This window comes from Amblyomma mixtum, chromosome 3, assembly GCF_055824585.1.
Source record: "Amblyomma mixtum isolate Tamu chromosome 3, ASM5582458v1, whole genome shotgun sequence".
In the NCBI taxonomy this organism is placed as follows: domain Eukaryota; kingdom Metazoa; phylum Arthropoda; class Arachnida; order Ixodida; family Ixodidae; genus Amblyomma; species Amblyomma mixtum.
Window position 1 is genome coordinate 214,315,544 of NC_143014.1, and position 20,558 is coordinate 214,336,101.

Here is a 20,558-nt window from a genome sequence, read left to right on the forward strand (position 1 = left end):
ATTTTCAGTACGTTCACTGGCCATAACTGGGGCACGGAGCTTTGTCTCTTCTTGCCAATAACAAAACGCATGAGCGATAAATTTGCTTTAATTTTATTTAGAATGAAAATTCTGCCACTTTAAGGCCTAATGAGGAGTGTCAGTTTGTTGACAAAAACAATTTGCCAACCAGATAGCCCCACTTGGCTGAGCTTACTGTTGCGTCACCGTTTGCATACACTGAATAAGCATGCAAATGTGACAAATGGCATAACATCCCTCAAAATGATGGCGTTTAATTTACGCAAGCGTGCATACACTTACGGTTAGTAGAGAGCGTTGATTTATGCACGCTTCTAACTACACGTGTACGCTGCAAGCAAACGATGACATGCAGATGACGAGGCATGGAGGAATACATTTAATGCACTCTCCTGATCGGCTGAGGAGGTCTCTACCTTCCATTGTGCTGCAAGGAACTTATGAAATGATATACAGTGCCCGAAGATGTGGTCACGGCTCATGCTTTACAAAGTGAAGAGAAAATTGTTGAATCAATCACGTTTCTAGCGAATGATGCTAAACAACGGTGACATGAACACAACTGACTGTGTGCTTTTGTTGCTGATGGATGGATAAACAGACAGATGGACAGACAGCGGGACGAATGGACAAGCAGCAGACGGGCAGATGGGTAGACATATATAAAATTTTGACTCTCACAAAAAAATCTGTAGAAACTTTTTCTTTTCCCATGTAATGAACCCTGCCCCCAAAACTGATGTACTAGAAAAAAAATGGATTCATTATGCGAGTAAATACAGCATTCAGAATTTTGAATTTTTCCACACTCTTGTTATATACCACGTGTTTCAGTGGAGGTGAACCAGAATTTTTAAAAGTAGGCTTTTTGAGATAGGAAAGTGGTTTCTGCAGCACGATAAGGCTGAGTTGGCGAACATCAGAAAACAGGTGAATAGTGTTAACTAGTTAGCCACTCAACTAACTTCCAGCAATGAACTTTTTAGCTATTAGAGTTAGGCGCCTGGTTGCAATTAGAGATTTTTAGCCGGCCGTTAGTAACTGCCATATCAGTTTTTGGAATTTCGAAAACACAATTACCCTCGGCGCTGTGGCTCGACAGTATTCAGCTATTCCGACTAGTTATGTGCGCTGGAGGGGTTGTTTTGCCTGCATGCTATTCGAATGCGCATGTATTTTGGCACGATGTAGCCAAAATTTGTTAGGCCACAGTGCCAAGGGTAATCGCGTTTTATAAATTCTAAAACTGATATGGGTATTACTAATGACCGGCTACAAATCTCTAATTGCAACCGGGTGTTTAATTGTAATAGTTGATTACCTGAAATTAGTTGACCAGCTAACTAGTAAACTTTATTCACCTGTTTTCTGATGGCTGCCAACGCAGGTATTACTATGCCGCAGAAGCTGCGTTCATACCGCAAAAAGCCTATTTTTAAAATTTTTGGTTCTTTGCTGAAACAACCAGTATAATTATATGTACCAAGTGACAATTATATGCACATGACTGTCACATGATAATCAGCACCTGTGTCGTCTCTCTTCTCTTCATTCTTCTGCCAATAAGCCCTTATAGAGATCATCCGGTAAGCCTTTAATAACCAAAAGGTATCATGCACAGTCACTGAAGTTTGGCAAGAAAAACACACTGACAAATTCCACAAAGTGATGCGATCAGATAGACTCTGCGAATCTATTCCAATGCACATTTCCATAAAAGAAGTTGCACCTCAGAGTAGGTAGATGACACACATGCAGAACTCACCATTGTCGCTAGTTGTGCCTCAGTAGCCAGGAAAGCAGCACGTGCCAGTTCTTCTTGCTGCAGTGATGCAATAATAGGCACAGCGGCAACTGCCAGAGAGCTCTGACTCCCTACAGTCCCATCTCCCAAAAGGAGCGAATCCAACAATGATGACATACAATCTCGTGGAAAACGGTCATAGAGGTCAGACAAACGTGGATCTGGACGTTCCCAGCGAGCTAGTGCCAGCACTTGGATGATCTGGGCTACCTGTAAGCATATACATAATAGCCTGTGACGTGACAAATAACAGCTCCAACACGAGCACAATTTCAGTGATATTAAAGGCGCATTTATACTCCGACATAACATGCGCATGCGCCTGGCACGGCGACGTCACATTGGCCAAAGCAAGAACCTGTACACTCAAAAGGCGCTTGACCACTGATGCATTCAGTGCCTTCGGCAGACTCCGACCGCATTAAGGGGAGACACTGGTCTTGAAAAGAAAATTTTATTAATTTAGTCATAGTTATGAAATTTTCAGGGCACATGTATTTTTGTGTGCTGATTCTAGATATGCCATTTAATTTCATGTAAAACAATTCCTTGAGCACTTATGCACTTTTTATGCAAGTATTTTGCGGAGCGTTTTGAAGAAAATTTGCTACAGGAAACTCGCTGAAATGTATGCCATTGGGTTCTCTTGACATTAAGGAATACAATAAGGGTAAAATTATCATCCTGGTTCTCATAGACCTTGAGTAATAGGGTACTGAAGCTGCCACTTCAGAAACAGGAATACACAATTTCCTTCTCATTTCTGAAGCGACAACTTCAAAACTCTATAACTTAAGTTCTATGATAGGCAGGAAGACAATCTCACCCTTATTGTATTCCTTGGTGTCAAGATAACTCAATGGCATACATTTCAGCGAGTTTCCTGCAGCAAATTTTCTTCAAAACTCTCCGCAAAATACTAGCATAAAAAGTTACATAAGTGCTCAAGGAATTGTTTTACATGAAATTAAATGCCATATTTAGAATCAGCACACGAAAATACATATTCCCTGAAGATTTCGTAACTGTGACCTCATTAATAAAAATTTTTTTTTCAAGGCCAGTGTCCCCCTTAATGGAGACTTGGAGCATGTCTCTATTTCACAGTGAGTGCGCTAGCCACCGCCAGCCCAACCAGACCAGTCCCTCCTCTCGTTGGGGCTGCACTGCTTTGCGAACCTACGACAGATGGTGCGTCAAACACACTGTGCATCATCTGCACATGCGCTACTCCAGGCGCATCCAGTTTTTTGCATTGTGTGCCTTGATAAATTCTTCATGCAGCGACGTTCCTTCATTTCTGAATTACTTTCTCATTTTTTCACTCTGCCACTAATTTGACATGACGGTAATGAGTGCATTACAAAATGGACCTAACATTCCGTGCAGAAAAAACTCAAGATGATTATAAATATTTGGAGAATGTCACGGCATGAACCATTCCTTTGGCTAAAATTTTAAGAGCAACTCTAGGCTCCTACCACATTTTGTTGTCACGCCAAGCTTTCTGCAACTGTGGTATAGCAATGAAGTGCAAAAGTTACAATATCAAAACTACTCAAGATGTACGAGTGGAAATTTGTATTATTCATTTCGTGCACTGCCCAATAACCATGTCAAATTTCAACCGCTATGACAAAAAAATTAAAAATTTCACCTCCGAAAGCAGCATCTCCCCCTTAACAGCACTAATTTATCCGAGGCTCGGCCTTCTCCTCATATCACCATAACATGGCTGGCCCCAACATTGACCACAGTAAACTGGAAGATGCCCCTGTCTGTGTCCTGAGCCCATTGATCTGTGCTTGTGCATTAAATCATTAATACAATGGCTGACTTCGGTGATCGACACTTTCCCTTATGTCAAGGGGTTCTGATAGACTATCCCAGTAGAATATTTTATTTGCAATAGTGCAAAGCATAACACAAGATTTTTGAAAAGCCTAAATCTTTTTCCATTGGTCTTCAGCTTCAAAGTAACATGCATTCCACAATTTTCTTCTCTAGGTGGTGCTGGTGCTGATGGCGGAGGTTGTTTAAGGAGCAGATGGGGTTAGCCTCATCTCTCTCGTTCCTTCTCTAATCAACAAAATCATAAAGAATAGTAACATTTCCCATGTTTTCCTTGGTCTCAAAAGATTGCTTGTTTCTTACACACACGTACGAATGCTAAAGAAGAGCAAGAAGATGCCTTATTAAATAGTTGAGATGTTATGACAGACCCCGTGTCCAGAGTCTATGTCCCATAACATTTAGTCTTAGCTAGTTGCACCAGAGTCTGCATAACTTTTAGCCTTAAAAAGAAAATTTCTTACAGTCTTTGGAACTGCAAAAACAGTGAGGTTGAAACCACGGCTTCAACTGTCAGCAACTACTGTAGATAATTTTAGATAGTATGTGGTGATCTGCAAGCGACAGTGGTCTGCTGGTTGGTTGGTTTATGGGGTTTAACGTCCCAAAGCGACTCAGGCTATGAGGGACGCCGTAGTGGAGGGCTCCGGAAATTTCGACCACCTGGGGTTCTTTGACAGTGGTCTGCTTTTGAGCAGTTTCCAAAGGTTATTAACACTAAGCAATGAACTAGCACACAAAAACTCAGCAAAGTAAGTGCTATGAAGATTTTGGCAAAAGAGCAAGTGGTTAGGTTAGGTTAGGTTTCTGAAACAAAATTACTCTTCTCGGAAGAGAACACCTAATATCAGCCGGGAGCATGGAATATCAGTTACAAATACAGTGCCATGACTGCTGATGCCAAGGACAACAGAGACAATGCGCTAAGTTAGGAAAATTAGAACAGAGCAATTCAGGTGTGAAAGCAGTCACTGTACAGTCATGTTGGCAGATATACAAACTGACAAAGACCATTTGTGTTCGCCAAGACAGTAAATTCAAGAGAAAGGGCAGGCTGAATGGTGCCACAGGGGCACTGTTAATCCAACAGATTAATGGCATGCTGAGGTCAATGCCAAGCAGAAAGTGAGCACCAAGCTCTGTACAATGTCACATGCTCAAGGGTACAGGGCTGCAACTGCTAGGGCTATGATAAAAAGAATCAAACATGGAGTACTTATCTTTATGGAGCAAAACTTTACACCATACATATGCCTTTGCATACATTAGCACTGGGTTCAACTGGAGGACTCATGGCAACATTTGGTATTCACATCTTAAAAGTCTCAAACAGCGATTCACCACCCCTTTAACTTTTCTGCTACCATGTCATAGGCCATCGGTCATATATGATTGATGTTTGGAACCTGCCACCAAAAATTAAAGTCACCACTCCTAGAGCTCCACCCTCTCGTTTGCTTCTATAACACTATCTCTTTCGTTTCAGTTTTGTTTTTTCATTTCCTAACGTGAGGAGGCGAAGTGAAAAATGAAACTTTGACCAAGCATAGTCCGCCGGTCGGTGATCATGGCGTCCGTTTCACTGCGTGCTTCTCAAATGCGAAAGACTACACTGAGAGCACTTTTGCCCGTTCTTATGCTGTTTTTTTTTAACAGCAGCAAGGGAAATACGTTAGAACAGAGCGAAATCATCTCAAGATAAAAATAAAAGACCAGTGTGTACCAAGCAGTGTCTGAAAGGGTGCAACTGGCTGATGCACGCACCTGGTGGCAGCTGTAGGATGGCGTGAAGACAAGAAAAATGAAACCAAACTATGCAACTGAGCTAAATTATCGCAATGGGGACTTCCGATCATCGTCATGCCTGCCATAGCGTGTACGCCACAGGTGCGCAGGCCCCATTGTATCATGGAATTCAGGTTTGGGGAGGTCTATTTGGACGATTGCTGGCTGTGCGGGTCATACCTCGATGCGACCCCCCCCCCCCCCGGCCAAATTAAACGGTGTGAGCACACTCATGTCCGAATTATCGAGCGTCGGACCGTGCTCCTAGTTTGAATTATCCGAATATCTGAACTGACAGGGGTCAAATTAACACAATTTTACTGTAATTAAAATGTACAGGGTTCACAAACTATTCACAAAACTCTAGAACAAATGCAACAAGAAGTGCTTGCCTGCATAAGATTGAAGCGTGCAATGGGCGTTATATGTGTGTCGACGAGGCCATGCAGCTCCGGACTGACAACTGCCGGGCAGATGAAGAAGGCAAATACGAGGTCAGCACAAACAACTCCAGCACGAGGATCTTCCGTGGCTCCGTTGCGTGTCAGCATGGCATGCAGACGGCGCACCAGCCATGCCAATGGTGCTGGAAGCCAGGGCCACGAGCTGCGCAGGCCCTCCACGAAGCCCTGCATTGAGAGATGCACTGTAACACTAGGCTGGCACAGAGGACATGCCAGTGTGTACACACGTGCAAGGCAAACTTTTTCAATTTCTTTTTACAAACCTAGGGGCTGCTATGTGCAACATGGTCAAATCTGGGACAGGCACACTATTTGCTGTGTGCCAGTGCTCTTGTGCTATTCTATCAGGCAAAAGTGCAGATGACAAATCAAAATGTATTCATGTTAAATTGTTTGCTAGCACTGACAGCTAACACAATATACCGAATTTAAAAAAATTTATAAGCTCAGATCTGACCATTTGGGCAGTGCTAATTGTGTGGTGATAAAAACAGGGTGCCTCAGGAAAAGCAGCACCAAAGGGCCTATTGCTCAGACATTCCTGAAAAAATATACAGCCCACACTCCTCACTTCTAAGCTGTGTAGTATGGCCTTGTAGCACTCGTGGAAGTCCCAGGCTCACAAGGGATTAGGACGAGAGTCTCTCTCACCTTCAAAAGACTTAGAATGTGGGTGATGCAAAACGTGCCACACTGCATGGCCCATTAGCAAACTGCACGGGGCTGTATATTTTTGACTAGAGAGGACATGCTTATTGAAACCTATTGAAGTCACAGATTTCCACAAAAATTTAAATAATCACTAAGGCAATCGAAGTAATAATATAAATGTTACTCCAGACAAAACCGCTGTTTATGAAATAAAGAGCTGCACGTAGAAAGCATATCATTAAACTTGATGCAACCCTTTGTTGTGCTGTTCGTAGTCCAAGAAAGAACCAACCAGCCAAGATTCACACCTTGCTTAGTTTCAAATCATTAAATTTAGTTTTCCCTCCCCAGAGTTCAGTTATAATCTGTTATATATTTCGAACACTCGTGCATAGTTTGCTACACAAGCTTCTTTTTTGAGCTATCTACACCAGGCCACAAGCTTAAAATAAATGAGCAAAATTGACGGGTTTAGCATCCCAAAGCGAAACATGGGCTTTGAGGGACACTGTAGTAGAGGGCTCCAGATAAAATTAGATTATCTGGGGTCCCTGTGAAGGTTCGTTTTAACCGAAGGACATGTGAAACAATTTGTCTTAAGTAGATTTTTTTTTTTTACATTGAGTCCTATAGCAAACCAAGCAAATGGTCTCAAATTGTTTATCTTATCTGAGAATTCGTCTTAACCAGAATCTACTGTAATGTCTTCCCCACCCACACAACATTTGTACGTAACATTTTGAATATCAATGGCTACTCATGGCTGCAGCAGCAGATTTCACCAGGCAACAAGCCCTAGTGGAGTAAGCGCTTAAAATAAGACTGTTCTCCTCCTCCCCCTCATTGCCAGGTAGTAATGCTGTGTGAGGGGGCAAAAGTCTATTTTGTAAGTACACTGAAAACAGAGTATAACAACTACGGTTTTAACATCTGCTTGAGTCAACAAGAAGAGCCACATGCATTTGACTGCTGACAATTTTAACTGAAAGGGGACTTGGGGAGTTGTTCAAATAAATGGGAGCCCGCTTCATACACTTGATGTTGATAAGACCAAATCATGTTTGAATAAACTGCATCAAGTTAGAATTAACGAGAGTCCACTGCATATGTTTCAAATAAAAAATATAAGCTTGCTTAGTGTTGACACCTTGTATAACATAATATATTGCACAAATATTTTTTGCCTTAAACCGCACTAAATCTATTATTTATAAGCCTCTAGGCAGAGCATTTAATGCAATGGTGTGTTCATTTGATTTGATATGGTATGTGGCATCTAATGTCTGGAAGCTGCAGGGCTCGGGATTAATTTTGGCCACCTGGGGTTCTTCAACGCGCACTGACATCACACAAGCAATATTGTATTCTGTCGCCTCTAAAATGTGGCCACCATAGCCTCGATTCGATCCTGTCCGCTTGAGCTCAGCAGCAAAATGCCACAGTCACTGAGACACCACAGCAGGTTGATTTGATTTGATAAGTCAATGAAAGCACAACACCAACAAAAAAGTGATGCCAGAGATATGACAGCACTCATATCATTGTCAGGTGTCTGAAAACAAAATGTATTATACTGCCGCGTATCTGTTCGTTCACGCTCAAGGCTGCAGAAAAGGGCTGTTATCATCTTTGTTGGTGACGCGAGAAGCGACCAGTCTAATCTCGATTGACCGCAGCCATGGGGGGCTGCATCTAGGTTTTTCCAGATTACTGTATATGATCTTGTCCTGCTATCTGGAAGTTTCCTTGACGGCTTTAAATTGAGCGATGCCGCGAGCGGCGGACATTCGTAGTTCGACGACCGCTGAGCACGCCTGTTGCTTACGCCGCCGCCGAGTGATTCAGTTCTTTTGAGGGCGCAAGTCAGCCCAAATAAAGAGCTTCGTTTACAAGTCTTTCTGGTGTCTTCCTGGCCGCTGGACTGCCGTCACTACAACGTGACATCTGGTGGAGGTGCTGGGTAGCCTTTCATGTTCCGGACACCCCCAACAAGTCGTGACGCCAGCCCTCTGAGTCATCTACCGCAGGACCTGAGTCCAGTCCACCGCGCAAGCCGACGCCTGCAAGGGGACGCACCTGAGTTCGGGACCCTGCCGGACCCTACCCGGAAGCGAAAGCAAGTACCAACGTCCATCATGACCTTGCCCCAGACGACCACTCCAGTCATTCTGCAGCAGCCCCGGGTGCCACAAACCTTCGACGCTTCGCCTGGCGCCGACCCCGAGGAATGGCTGGAGCAGTTCGACCGTGTGGCTGTCTTCAACAACTGGGACGACGCCATGAAATTTAGGTACGTCTTCTTCGCCCTGGAGGGACCAGCAAGAGTCTGGTTCGAGAATGAGGAAGCCAGCCTTGCCAACTGGAAAACCTTCAAGGAACAGCTTCTGAAGACCTTCACAAACGTCGTGCGAAAGGAGAGAGCCCAGCAGCTGCTACAGTCTCGCATACAACACCCAAACGAGACCGTTGCAGTGTATACTGAGGAGATGAAGCGTCTCTTCCGGCGTGCCGACATGAACATGAAGGAAGAAGAGAAGGTGAAGTTGCTTATGCGAGGAGTTAAAGAGCAACTATTTGCCGGCCTCGTTCGCAACCCACCGAAAACCGTCGCTGAATTCGTAGAAGAGGCATCCACAATGGAGAAAACTCTCGACGCCCGAGCCCGCCAGTATGACCGCCAGCAGCGCTTTTTGTCAGCAAGCTGCATGGACACCGCTAACAAAGATAACCTGCGGGAGGTTATACGTGAAGTTGTGCGAGAGGAGCTCCGACGGTTGCTGCCAACGGGAACGCAGCCGCAACTTTCATCGCTCACTGACGTCATCCGGGACGAGGTTCAACAGGCCTTGGGTGTGACGCCGACACCCACGCAGCCTCTGCAGCCCCCAGCCATGACTTACGCCGCAGCTGTGCGCCGTCCTGCACCTCGACGACGGGACCCAAGCCCCTATCGCCCTCAGCCAGCTGCGTTGGACCGCCGCCCACTCGCCCCAACCCGCCCGTCCTACGAGCGACGCGTGCAGCCGAGGAAATGCGACGAGTGGAGAACTCCCGACCAGCGCCGCCCACTATGCTTCCACTGTGGCGAAGCCGGTCACGTCCTCCGGCACTGCCCATACAGAAGACTGGGCATCCGAGGGTTCTCTTACGACGCTCCATGACCCCGACCCGGCCAGCGACCAGCCGAAATCGAGGAGTTTTTACGTCGGGAAGAATACTCATCGCCGAGCCGCCTATCACGTTCCCCGTCGCCATCGTCCCCGCGCTTTGTTTCTCCTAGCCGAGGTTACGCCGTGCGTGGACGCTCCCCCAGCCCCCGAAGGTTAAACTGAATAAAGCAGCCTCTGGAGGTGGGGTTGCTTCTGAGCGCAAGAACTAAGATCCTCCATCGACGAAAACAGAAGACCATGCCCCCTACGACAACGACGACCCCTACGACAACGACGACCCCTACGAAGACGACGACCCCTACGAAGACGACGACCCCTACGACGACGACGACCCCTACGACGACGACGGTCCCTACGAAGACGACGATCCCTACGACGACGACGATCCCTACGATGACGACGATCCCTACGACGACGACGACCCCTACGACGACGACGATCCCTACGACGACGACGATCCCTACGACGACGACTACTACGGCGACAAATACGACGCCAAATACGACGCCAAAAACTAGGACAACACCGAAGACAACACCGAAGACAACACCGACGACGACGACGACACGGCCAGACTTGAAGCTTTTACCGCTGCCCTTACACCTTATTAGGAACGCTAAAGGACTCTTAAGTTCTCGAAGCATTCTCCGTGTTTAATTTCATTTTAAAGCATCGAGACGATGCTTCTTTGAAAGGGGGGTAATGCCGCGTATCTGTTCGTTCACGCTCAAGGCTGCAGAAAAGGGCTGTTATCATTTTTGTTCGTGACGCGAGAAGCGACCAGTCTAATCTCGATTGACCGCAGCCATGGGGGGCTGCATCTAGGTTTTTCCAGATTACTGTATATGATCTTGTCCTGCTATCTGGAAGTTTCCTTGACGGCTTTAAATTGAGCGATGCCGCGAGCGGCGGACATTCGTAGTTCGACGACCGCTGAGCACGCCTGTTGCTTACGCCGCCGCCGAGTGATTCAGTTCTTTTGAGGGCGCAAGTCAGCCCAAATAAAGAGCTTCGTTTACAAGTCTTTCTGGTGTCTTCCTGGCCGCTGGACTGCCGTCACTACAACGTGACAATACTATTCAAAAGTTTTATCATGTACAGTCTTTGCCAAAAGTAACCGAGCAACAGGCTCTTGCTTCTCAAACGTATAACGGAGCATTTACAACAGCCCTAAAGACCGAACGATGCCATAATGTAAGGATAAGGTCTCAACTTTCTTTACACAGAATCTGCTGCCATGAGTGCTTCGCTGCCATGAGTGCTTCGCTACGCGGCTAAGAAACAAACCACCTGTGCCGGGTTACTTTTGGCAAGCAAAGACTGTACATTCAAGCATTAAGCTTCTTACAGCATATAGCCAGACTTAAACAGGGTATGCTTAAAAAATGCAGGTGCCAAAACAAGGCTTTGTCTTAAATATAATGAACATGGCTGCCACATTGCATACATTCGTTACATCAAAAGTTTGTTGTAAAAAGCGTGAAGATGAAATATTTAATACCCTGTGGGATCCACCTCCACGGTGTGTTGTTTGTGCGATATGCATGAGTTGCTAATAACATGGCAAAGTTTTGGCACTTACTGGTGCGTTTCCATGCCAATTTTTAAACCCTTAAAAGCAATGTCTGTTAATGAGAACAAATTTTATCCAACAAATTTCAACAGCTGCAAAGCTCTGGGATGCTTGAGCAGGAGGGATTCACGCCATTTCCTAAACTGTAAACGGTAACCAAGCACAAGAAAAGAAGCTCTGAAACAAATTTCACTTAGTGTTTAAAACCAACTGTGTATTAAAAATGAGGTGCTTTAAGAACGGCAGCATCATGGGACCTATTGCTCTACACACCTGGGCAAGCCTCGCCAGCCGGTCAATCGTCCAAGCCCTGTAAGCCCCCAGACGACGGCTATAGTCAGGAGAATCCTTGGGGCCAAAATGACGAAGCCTTTCTTCAGGGGGGAACCGCACCACTGCTTTGCTTGGATCAATGTCCAAGTACAAGTCATCATCCACTAGGACCTGAAGATCAAAAACACAAGCATCAGTCAGGCCCTTAATTTGTTGCACCAGGCGTGCCACAGCTAAAAATAAAAACCCACACTAGCTTCTGCATTCAGTTGCCACAAATTAAACACAGCTAAATGCTCCTCATAGAGCACTTTTTCATTGCTCACCTCATTTTTGCAGAACTGTACAAAATGAACTGAACCAGCTATGTTAACTAGCATTAAAACACTGCACACAATTCAATGGACTTACCCTTCCAGAGTATTTGTTTAACGTTGAAACAAATAAAATGAATGGAAAATTAATGGCAGACTCTGAATTCGATAAACAAAAATTAAATGGGGGTGCTAGAAACATGCATTTCAGCATTTTCTTAATATAAAGAGAGACAGAAAGGAATTTTAATGAGAAAAAGGTGGAGAGGCCGGCCGGTGGTAACATGGCCCTGGCCTGCTACTCCACATGGCCTACAATGCATGACCAGAAAGCAAATTGGGCTCCATGTTCGACTGTGGTGTCAATTAGTTTTTTTGGCAATACAGAGAGAGGGCGTTACACTTAACACATCGCATTACACTACTGCTCCTGCCCAATTTAGCTGCAGTATTCGGTGACTTGTTTTACCACAAGAACCCTGCAGTGAAAAGTGGAAAAAGAAAAGGTTGGTGTGTTGGGGCATCACTTCACTGCAGTTTGTGCTGGTCACATTGATGGTGCATTAGAAAAAGCAAAGGCTAAGTTCCAAGCACAGAAGGGGTGCCAAGCAGAGGCGTTACTAGGGGGGGGGAGTAAGTACCGATGCAGTGTGCAGCAAAAGAATGTAACTGCGGTGGTGACACTGAGCTTGTCACTCGAGCCTTTGGTGTTCTATATGTTGCAGGGTGATGATCAAGGCATGCTTGCCCAACAATTTAGTGCGATTTAAAAGAAAACGTTCTCATGAACTCTGGTAGGAGCATTTTTACTTGCTCAGACAATGCTGCATTTCTTGATAATTAGTTTGCCTCGTTAATTTTCACAGTGTCAGTTCCAACATCATTTACCAGTGTCATAGAGCATTTTCTGAGTTTATTTTTTCATTGCCACTCCTTTTCTTATATTTTGGATAGATGTCTCCTTGTCCACAGTGACATTATTCCTCCAAGACCCATTTTCTAGGTTCTGAAGGTGATGCAGGCTGAGGAAGACACCATTACATGTTGGCAAGGCCGACACATTTGGTTGCTGTATGCATGTAACCCCCATGGTGGGCACTCGATGCATGTTTTGAACGCTCCCGCAATGCACACCGGCGGCACATTAAATGCCAGCTTTGTTGTCCTTGTTTTACAGAGTGGCAAATAAGCGCACTGCAAGCGACAGTTGCAACTAAGGTCACATAGCGTTATAATGAAGTAACAGTGATAACGAGGAACTCGCAAAGCTCCATAACAAGGTTGAGCTGTACTACGATTCTGCTGCAAGAATATAAAACTCAGCCAGCCCCACACTGCACGACATGCTGCATATACAAATTCAAGAGGGCCACTTGATCCATGGTTGTACCTGTATCAGTGCTGAGCGCAGGGCTGAAGTCAGGAAGAGCTGTGCACCAGGGAGGCCCTCAGTAAAGGCTTTGTAGACACGACTAAATGCACACGAGCCGTGCTGCAGAAGGCGCCGCACATTGTCGCACCCTTCCAGTTGCAGCACCATCAGCTCCCGCAGCAACTGCAGCATGAGTGTCTGGTCTTCTGAGAGGGTTCCACAGCCATACACACATGACACCAGAATGTCTACGGCAGCCTGGAGCTGACTTGTTTGGCCCCGCACAAGGCACACAGCCACCAGACCAGGATCCTGACGCAGGCTGCGCAGCAGTATTGCATATGCACTGTCATGCATTCCGAGGACACGGTACGAATCAACGAAGCAGGCAGCTTCAAGGGCATTGAGACGCTGACAGCATGAGGCGGGGCTACCGTCACGGCCGAGGACAAGAGCATCCAATGCATTGCGCTGCTGTCGATAGATCCACGAGAGGTGCTGGAGGCGCTCGACAGAGCGCTGCACTCGTTCATTGAGCCGCTGTAGTTCTTGCTTCTCCGAGTCCACAAACAGGTGCTCACGACGGAGCCGTGAAGCTAGCTGAAGGAGTTCAGCACGCAGGCCAGCGCTTCCTGCACTGCCCCGCTTCAGTCCCATTGTTGCACCTCACACTGAAATGGGCAGGTGCGACACATTTGAGCAAGCCAGTTGGTACATCCGCAACAAACCACAAAATCATTTTCAGAAAAACACAGCAGCAGGTGTGCTAGTAACTCTCAAGTGCCACTCCCTTGGCTTTGAAGAGCAGCAAGGATGGAACTTCTATTGCCTCTTTGCTACACACAGCTATAATTACACACAGCATTATGGCACAGAAGGAACAATTATGACATAGCACATCATACTTTGGTCCACTTAAATTTTCCATTTGAATATTGTAAAAAAGAAAAAGATGAAATTAAAATTCGTTATATCTCACAAAAGAGGGAAAGCTTGCACAATGTTGGAATCTTGACACAATAATAGCTACAGTGATCTGGAGGCAGACAATCCCAGTTTGCTAGTAAATACTGTTTAAGCCAAATGTAATGCTACGTACTTTAACATGGAAGCTTTGGTTAGTTGGTGCAGCATTTTTGGAACTGACACTGCACACAAGCAAGACACAGAGTGCTGTTGTGTTATTTCATTCACTCTGCGTCCTCCACTGTTTGCCTGGTCAAATGTAGAAACGTCCTCGGTGAAGACTGCTAACAAATCTCTAAGAAAGTAGAAGGCAGAAAAAGTCATAAAGCTGCAGCTCATATAAGTGTGGCAATGCTAAAACACACTTCCAACGAACCAAGTGCACTGTAAAACACGTTACCCTCAAAACTAAAAGGCTGACTGACAATCATGGCTAACCTTACTTTCAAATAAATATAGTTAAGGCCTATTGTTTGCCACGATTCTGTGAAAAATTGCGAATTTAAGCATTTTTCACGGAATTTTGTGTTGCCAGCCAAACTCATTTTTTATACAATATTAGTTATGGAAAATCAGTAGGAACAATAGAACAATAGGAAAATTACTAGTTTATCTTATTTGCACGAATAGATCACGAGGGGGAGTTTGAGACCTCAGGAAAATTTTAAGAAATACTATTACGACTATAACAAAATCCCAAACCGTTCAGGCAATGGCCAAAGGAGGATCTGCTCAGGTCAGGTTTCTACCAGAAAAAGGTTGGAGTTTGCAAGCATGTCTGGTCTTCGAATCGCCAATTGTAGCTGCTGAGTGGCAAGTGCACCTGAAAACTACTTAAGAACTGAAATCCAGTGAGAGAGACTTCACGCAGTTTTTTCTAAGAAAGACGAACAAAGTGAAGATTTTGATGTCCCATCTTTCTTGGCTGGAATGGAACAAGTGACCCCAACACTCTCTTTCACTGTAGTAGCTATGGAGATCTTACACCAAACAAGCGCTTCTTTGAGTGAAGATAACACGAAATATTACTTGATACTGAGTTACTACAGCCACCTTAAATTTTAAAAAATGGACCTCAGTAGCATGCAAGGCATGTGCTCAAAAAATAAACTTGCACGTTTCTTTCAAGTGTCATGTGCTTCCTGCGGAATTCTGCGGATTCTTCATTCTGCATCTATGGAATTTCAAATTGCTCACTGCAGAAAGATAGGGGCCTTAAATATGGTACCTAATTCGTTCAGTAAAAAAGCACGAACAACAGTAATGCTGCTTTTAGTATTCAAATTACGGTACAGAGATGACACTCCAAAGCAAAAGAGCTTTATCCCATTCAGGTCTTATTTCCTCTCAAGTATGAGAGGCAAATTCGTTCATCCTAGCTATACACCACAAACAAATGCGGAAAGAACATAACTATCACTGCTGATTTGGAATTAGGTTTGGTGATTTTTACATGCCAAAGTGACACCTGTGCTATGAGGCACATTATAGGGCATGGCTCCAGGTTATATTGGTCACAAGGGGCCTTTTAATGTGCACAAATGTCTTAATACAAGGGCACATTTGTATTTTACCCCATCACAATTTTCCCATCATGGCCAGAAATCAATCCTATGAACTCATGCACAGCAGCAGGACGTCATTGCCACTGAGGCTCCATAGCGGGTATCAACTTATTTTTGTGATGCAACACTGTGGCTTTGCGATGTCGATGCACATTAAAGAACCCCAGGTGGTCTAAATTAACCCAAAGCCCTACACTACGCTGTCCCTCAAAGCCCAAGTGCGGCACTGGGCTGTTAAAGCCAACAATTTATTTAATGGCGAATTGCAATTAGCAATCTGGAGCAAGTTTTCTTGCTCCGCGAAGTGGTGTTCTAACGGGCGATTTTGATTCAGATCCCGAGTTCTGATTGGACTGCAATGATACGGTCCCTAGATTCCCTATACATCTTACTCCTTCGCAGATTCGGAAAGCGCCCCGGATCACCAACTGGAATTCACCAAAAAAAATGAGGCATCAAACAAGAGCACAAGTGTAGGTAGATTTGGTTTGGTTTAAGCGGGTTAAACATCCCAAAGCAACTTAGGCTATGAGAGACGCCGTAGTGAAGGGCTCTGGAAATTTCGACCACCCGGGGTTCTTTAACGTGCACTGACATCGTACAGTCCACGGGCCTCTAGAATTTCGCCTCCACTGAAATGTGATCGCTGCGGCCAGAATCAAACCCGTGTATTTCGGGTCAGCAGCCAAGTGCCATAACCACTGAGCCACCGCAGCGGCTTTGTAGGCAGATTTGGACATGCATTTCCATCAGAAATACTAAAACTGAAAAGATCAGTCTTTCATTTCAAACCCACAATAAAAGCAGCAACTTTTACATTTATTTCAGAATGCCAATACCCTAAAAACAACAGAAGTTGATCAAAAATTTAGGGCAAATCCCAAAGGTGGAGTAGATTTGTAAATAAGGGAGCAATTATTCATTGGCATCCACTCAAGTGCAGCTAACACTGTTCCTCTCACTTCTTGTTACAGTGTGCTGTGTGACGCACGGTCTGTGAACCCTGTGACCAACGCTGTTCCCACTTCGGAGTTAATGATCAATTCGCTTTCGCCCATCATATGCTAGCCGTCCCAGTTAGCTCAGTTGGTAGAGTGACTGCTGTGGTAAAGTGGTGGTCCCAGGTTCGAAGCCCGAACCAGGACGAATTTTTCTTTAACTAAAAAGTTTCTGTGGAAGCTTTTCTTCTGCAGCCGTTGGCTATGCTTGGGTGGATGCCAGTGAGTAATTATGCTCTTATTTACAAACAACAGAAGTACAGCCTCCTGGATTACTAGTGATTAGTAAAGTACTTTCATGCCAGCATTCTGATGTGCTGTTATGGGTTCTAAGGTGACAATGTAAATCTAGATCCCTGTAATACTAGAGTTATTAAAGCAGCACCAACCTGTGAAGCTGCAATTTAGCCAGAAACAATAAGTCAGCGTTTTTTTTAGCTACCTTAAGAGTGTATGAAATACCAGGAAAAAAGGAACAATTGAAAAAGACACAGAAACAAATAGCAAACTATGCCCACAGCACTGGGAAGGGCGAGAGAAAGCCTCATGACCTAATATTATGTGAATATGCTCAAATTTGCAACCCAGCAGATGAAAATAACTTCATACACAGGAGGCATTGCGCAATAAACCGTTAAAAATCTGAAATGGATACACGGATCTTCAGAGTACCTCTCAGCTCAGTTTACTGAACATTCCTCTTTTACACAAGAATACAAAGGGAATGGTGGCACAGAAAGAGGTCTCAAAGTAGAATTGTCTGGGGGACCAACCAACCTTTCAAACTAACAATATTTCAATTTTAAAAAATTGAACTGACAAGGTTAGACATGTTACAGGAACAATGAACCAGCGGGGAGCATGTTTTTGAAACACTGCTCAATTGCCACAACAATAGAAAAAAAAAATAATGCTGTTTGTTTTTTTTCTTTCACACTCAAAAATTCCAAGCTGAGCCCTTGGTGTTCCAAAGAAACAGTTCATAAAGAAACACAGTTACAAATTGCAAGAATGATGGCATGAGTTTTCTAGCTCTGATATTGCCCACACTTACAGCCATACATAACTTGCAATGCTTCTCAACTGAGGGCTGAGTGGGCAATGTTTTATTAGGGTAACGTGAAAAGTGAAAAAATGCATGCATGCTACGCATTTGGCATACATCTGCATTTCTAAAAACCCACAAGCATACAAACTTTACAAGTAGACTCAACTGATACATTAGTAAAAGAGAAAGAGAAGAAAGCAAGTGTACCAATTTAAGTGATGCTTAATTCTGGGGTCTGACATCCTGAAGCAATGCATGGGCTATAAGGGATGCCATAGTGGAGGGCTCCAGATTATTCATACCACCTGGGGCTCTTGAATATGGGCCGACATTGCAAAGCACATGGGCGGCTCTTGCGTTTCACCCCTATCGAAACGTGGCCGCTATGACCGAGATTGAACCGAGATCCTCGGACAAGCCATCTTTACTATGGCTAGCTAAGTGACTGCCCAGGTAACTTCGAGGCAAGCTTAGCTATTCATACACAGAAAAAAGGAAAAGGACAATGATGACCACGATATGATTTTGATGGTGCAAAGGCTGCTTGGCCAAAGAGCGTACTTGATCTGCTCAGGGTTTGACTAATTGACCCAGAGAACCTGAGCACCAGGCCAGGGGAAAGCGGGTACATATTGAAAAGTTTATGGGTATTTGGAAGCACTGGGAATTGAACGCCGCACCACCCAGGTATTAGCAGGCTAAAAAAAAAAAAAAGTATGGGGAGTGAGGGGTGGAGGGACCAAAAAAAAAGTAGGGGGAGTGGGGGGAAGGAAATGTCAACAAAGGCCAGTGACACTACTATGTATCAATCACCGGTGATCGATGGATTCAAAGCATGATTTCAGTGCTACTGCTGCCACTGGGGATTTGTTGCGTTGTCTAGTTTGTGGTTTAGACATTCTACTTTTGTTTCTTGTACAAATTCTATTTTTGCCGCAAGGCAGCAATTTTTGAAACACCTTGAAGCTGAGGTTCTGGCATAGTGTGCTCGCAGGACAGCATCAGCCGCGCAGAGACGGCGCTTCCCGCTTAGCGAGTTCTGCTGCACCTGCAGCAGATCTTTTCGGTGCTTCAAGCAGCTGTGACTCTGACGATGATATTGCAAAATCAAAATTTGATTCTAACGAAGAAACTGTGCAACCCCAGATAGAAACATGGGCGCCAATCTGCCCGTAGGCTTCATTTCTTGCTTCTTGTCCGTTTTTTTTTTGCTCATGAAGCCGGTTTACGCATCACACTGATGTAATGAATGATGTGTCTGGTATCTATTGTGTCTCGACATCATATGAGCAAGATTTACTTCCATCTGCCCAAAAACAAATCGCTTTCAGGCCCGGTAGAAAACAGGGCACTGACCTCGGATTGGCCCCTCGTAATAAATCAAAGTTGTTCGCGAAAGCAGTGGATGTCTTCCGACTGGTTCTAAATCGTCCGAAAGGTTTTCCGAAATATTTTCTTGTAAATCACGGCATTGTAGATCACTTTCAAGCAACTTACACTATACCAAACTGTCCCTAAATATCTTAAACATGGTTTCTGATGAAACGGATATATCGAACAACCGAGTGCCAAACAGTGCCCATTCGGATGGCAGGCAGCAGGCTTTGACTCACTACACAGGTGACTAGTGGTATTGCAGCTAGCGTTAGTGCCACGGCTGACGTTTTATCTCACTTTTGTGAACAGCACCACAGAAGATACAGCAGCGAGAACAGCTGGTAGTCAGGCGGTCAGGACTGACTGGCACTTCTCGCACCCATAGATAGCGCCTGGGAACCAGCGACATGGTCAGTTGTAGGTGGTTTCCAGCAGCCATTCTCTGCTTACATTGACTGTCACAGAGCGAAGGTGGTGACAACGGCAATAGCTTTCATCCTGGCATCCGAATTTTTTACGCGCCACCACTGTAACACGAGGAAGCCACCCTATCTGGCAATTGACCTGCCACTGCCATGTGCTGCAATGTTTTGCGGGGAAGCCAACCAAACTGACATTTGCCGCTCATTGTTTTTGCCGCATCTGCAATTGCTCAACAGTGCAAAAACAGTGCACTGCTAAACAGTGCTAAAACTTTGGAAGACGTCTCTTCCAGTTGCTGTTCTTGCACTGATTAAATTTTGCTACTTCAGCGCAAGTTTTTGGAGAAATTTTATAATACACATTTTGGCTATATCAAAACATTTTAGTTTTTTTACCAATTTGCTATAACAAGGTTTCACTGTATTACCTTTTATAATTTTCATGTGACTAATTATCACAAATGGTATGGCAGACATACTTTTCATGTGTCTGCATTTTATTTTGCCTTCTCTAAAAACATTTTTAGCTCAAACACATAATGTCGAAAAGTACATTTATCAAGCTATATTCTGACACATTGCATTTTACTTCAAAATTTTCTACTTGGTGTGAAAAATTTATATCAAAGACACTTTCAAAATGGCTTTTTTTCATGCAGTGCGAAAAAAATAATCTAGCCTGTTTGAGTTATAAATTCAAACCTCTGGTGGTCAGTTTATAAACACACTGGGAACATTTTGTACTTTCCAGAATGTTTTTAATATTTTTTTTTCTCCAAGAGATATTATCCTGCCAATACAATATTTTTCTTAACTTTGAACTTTTTGTGTGTGTGCCGATTTCTTCACCAGTATTCACACCAAGTATTTGTGTTCAAATAAATATCTTCAGGAAGCGCATTCC

The 20,558-nt window shown here is 44.4% G+C and overlaps 1 protein-coding gene across 3 annotated transcripts in view; it reads right to left on the minus strand.

Moving 5' to 3' along the window:
- Window positions 1-20,558, minus strand: part of Gapvd1 (GTPase activating protein and VPS9 domains 1) — a 90,340-nt gene that overhangs the window by 63,597 nt on the left and 6,185 nt on the right. For 2 of the 3 annotated variants that reach the window (XR_016291020.1, XM_089582693.1), the window contains exons 2-5: window positions 13,297-13,949; window positions 11,593-11,763; window positions 5,854-6,090; window positions 1,787-2,035 (exon numbers count right to left, since the gene is read on the minus strand). Coding sequence is in view for 2 of the 3 variants with exons in the window: in XM_089582693.1 (XP_089438819.1) it covers window positions 1,787-2,035; window positions 5,854-6,090; window positions 11,593-11,763; window positions 13,297-13,935 (1,296 nt within the window). In the remaining variant the exon portion in view is untranslated. Of the gene's footprint in view, window positions 1-1,786; window positions 2,036-5,853; window positions 6,091-11,592; window positions 11,764-13,296; window positions 13,950-14,377; window positions 15,944-20,558 lie in introns of those variants that run through there. The other variant, XM_089582694.1, reaches the window with a different exon arrangement.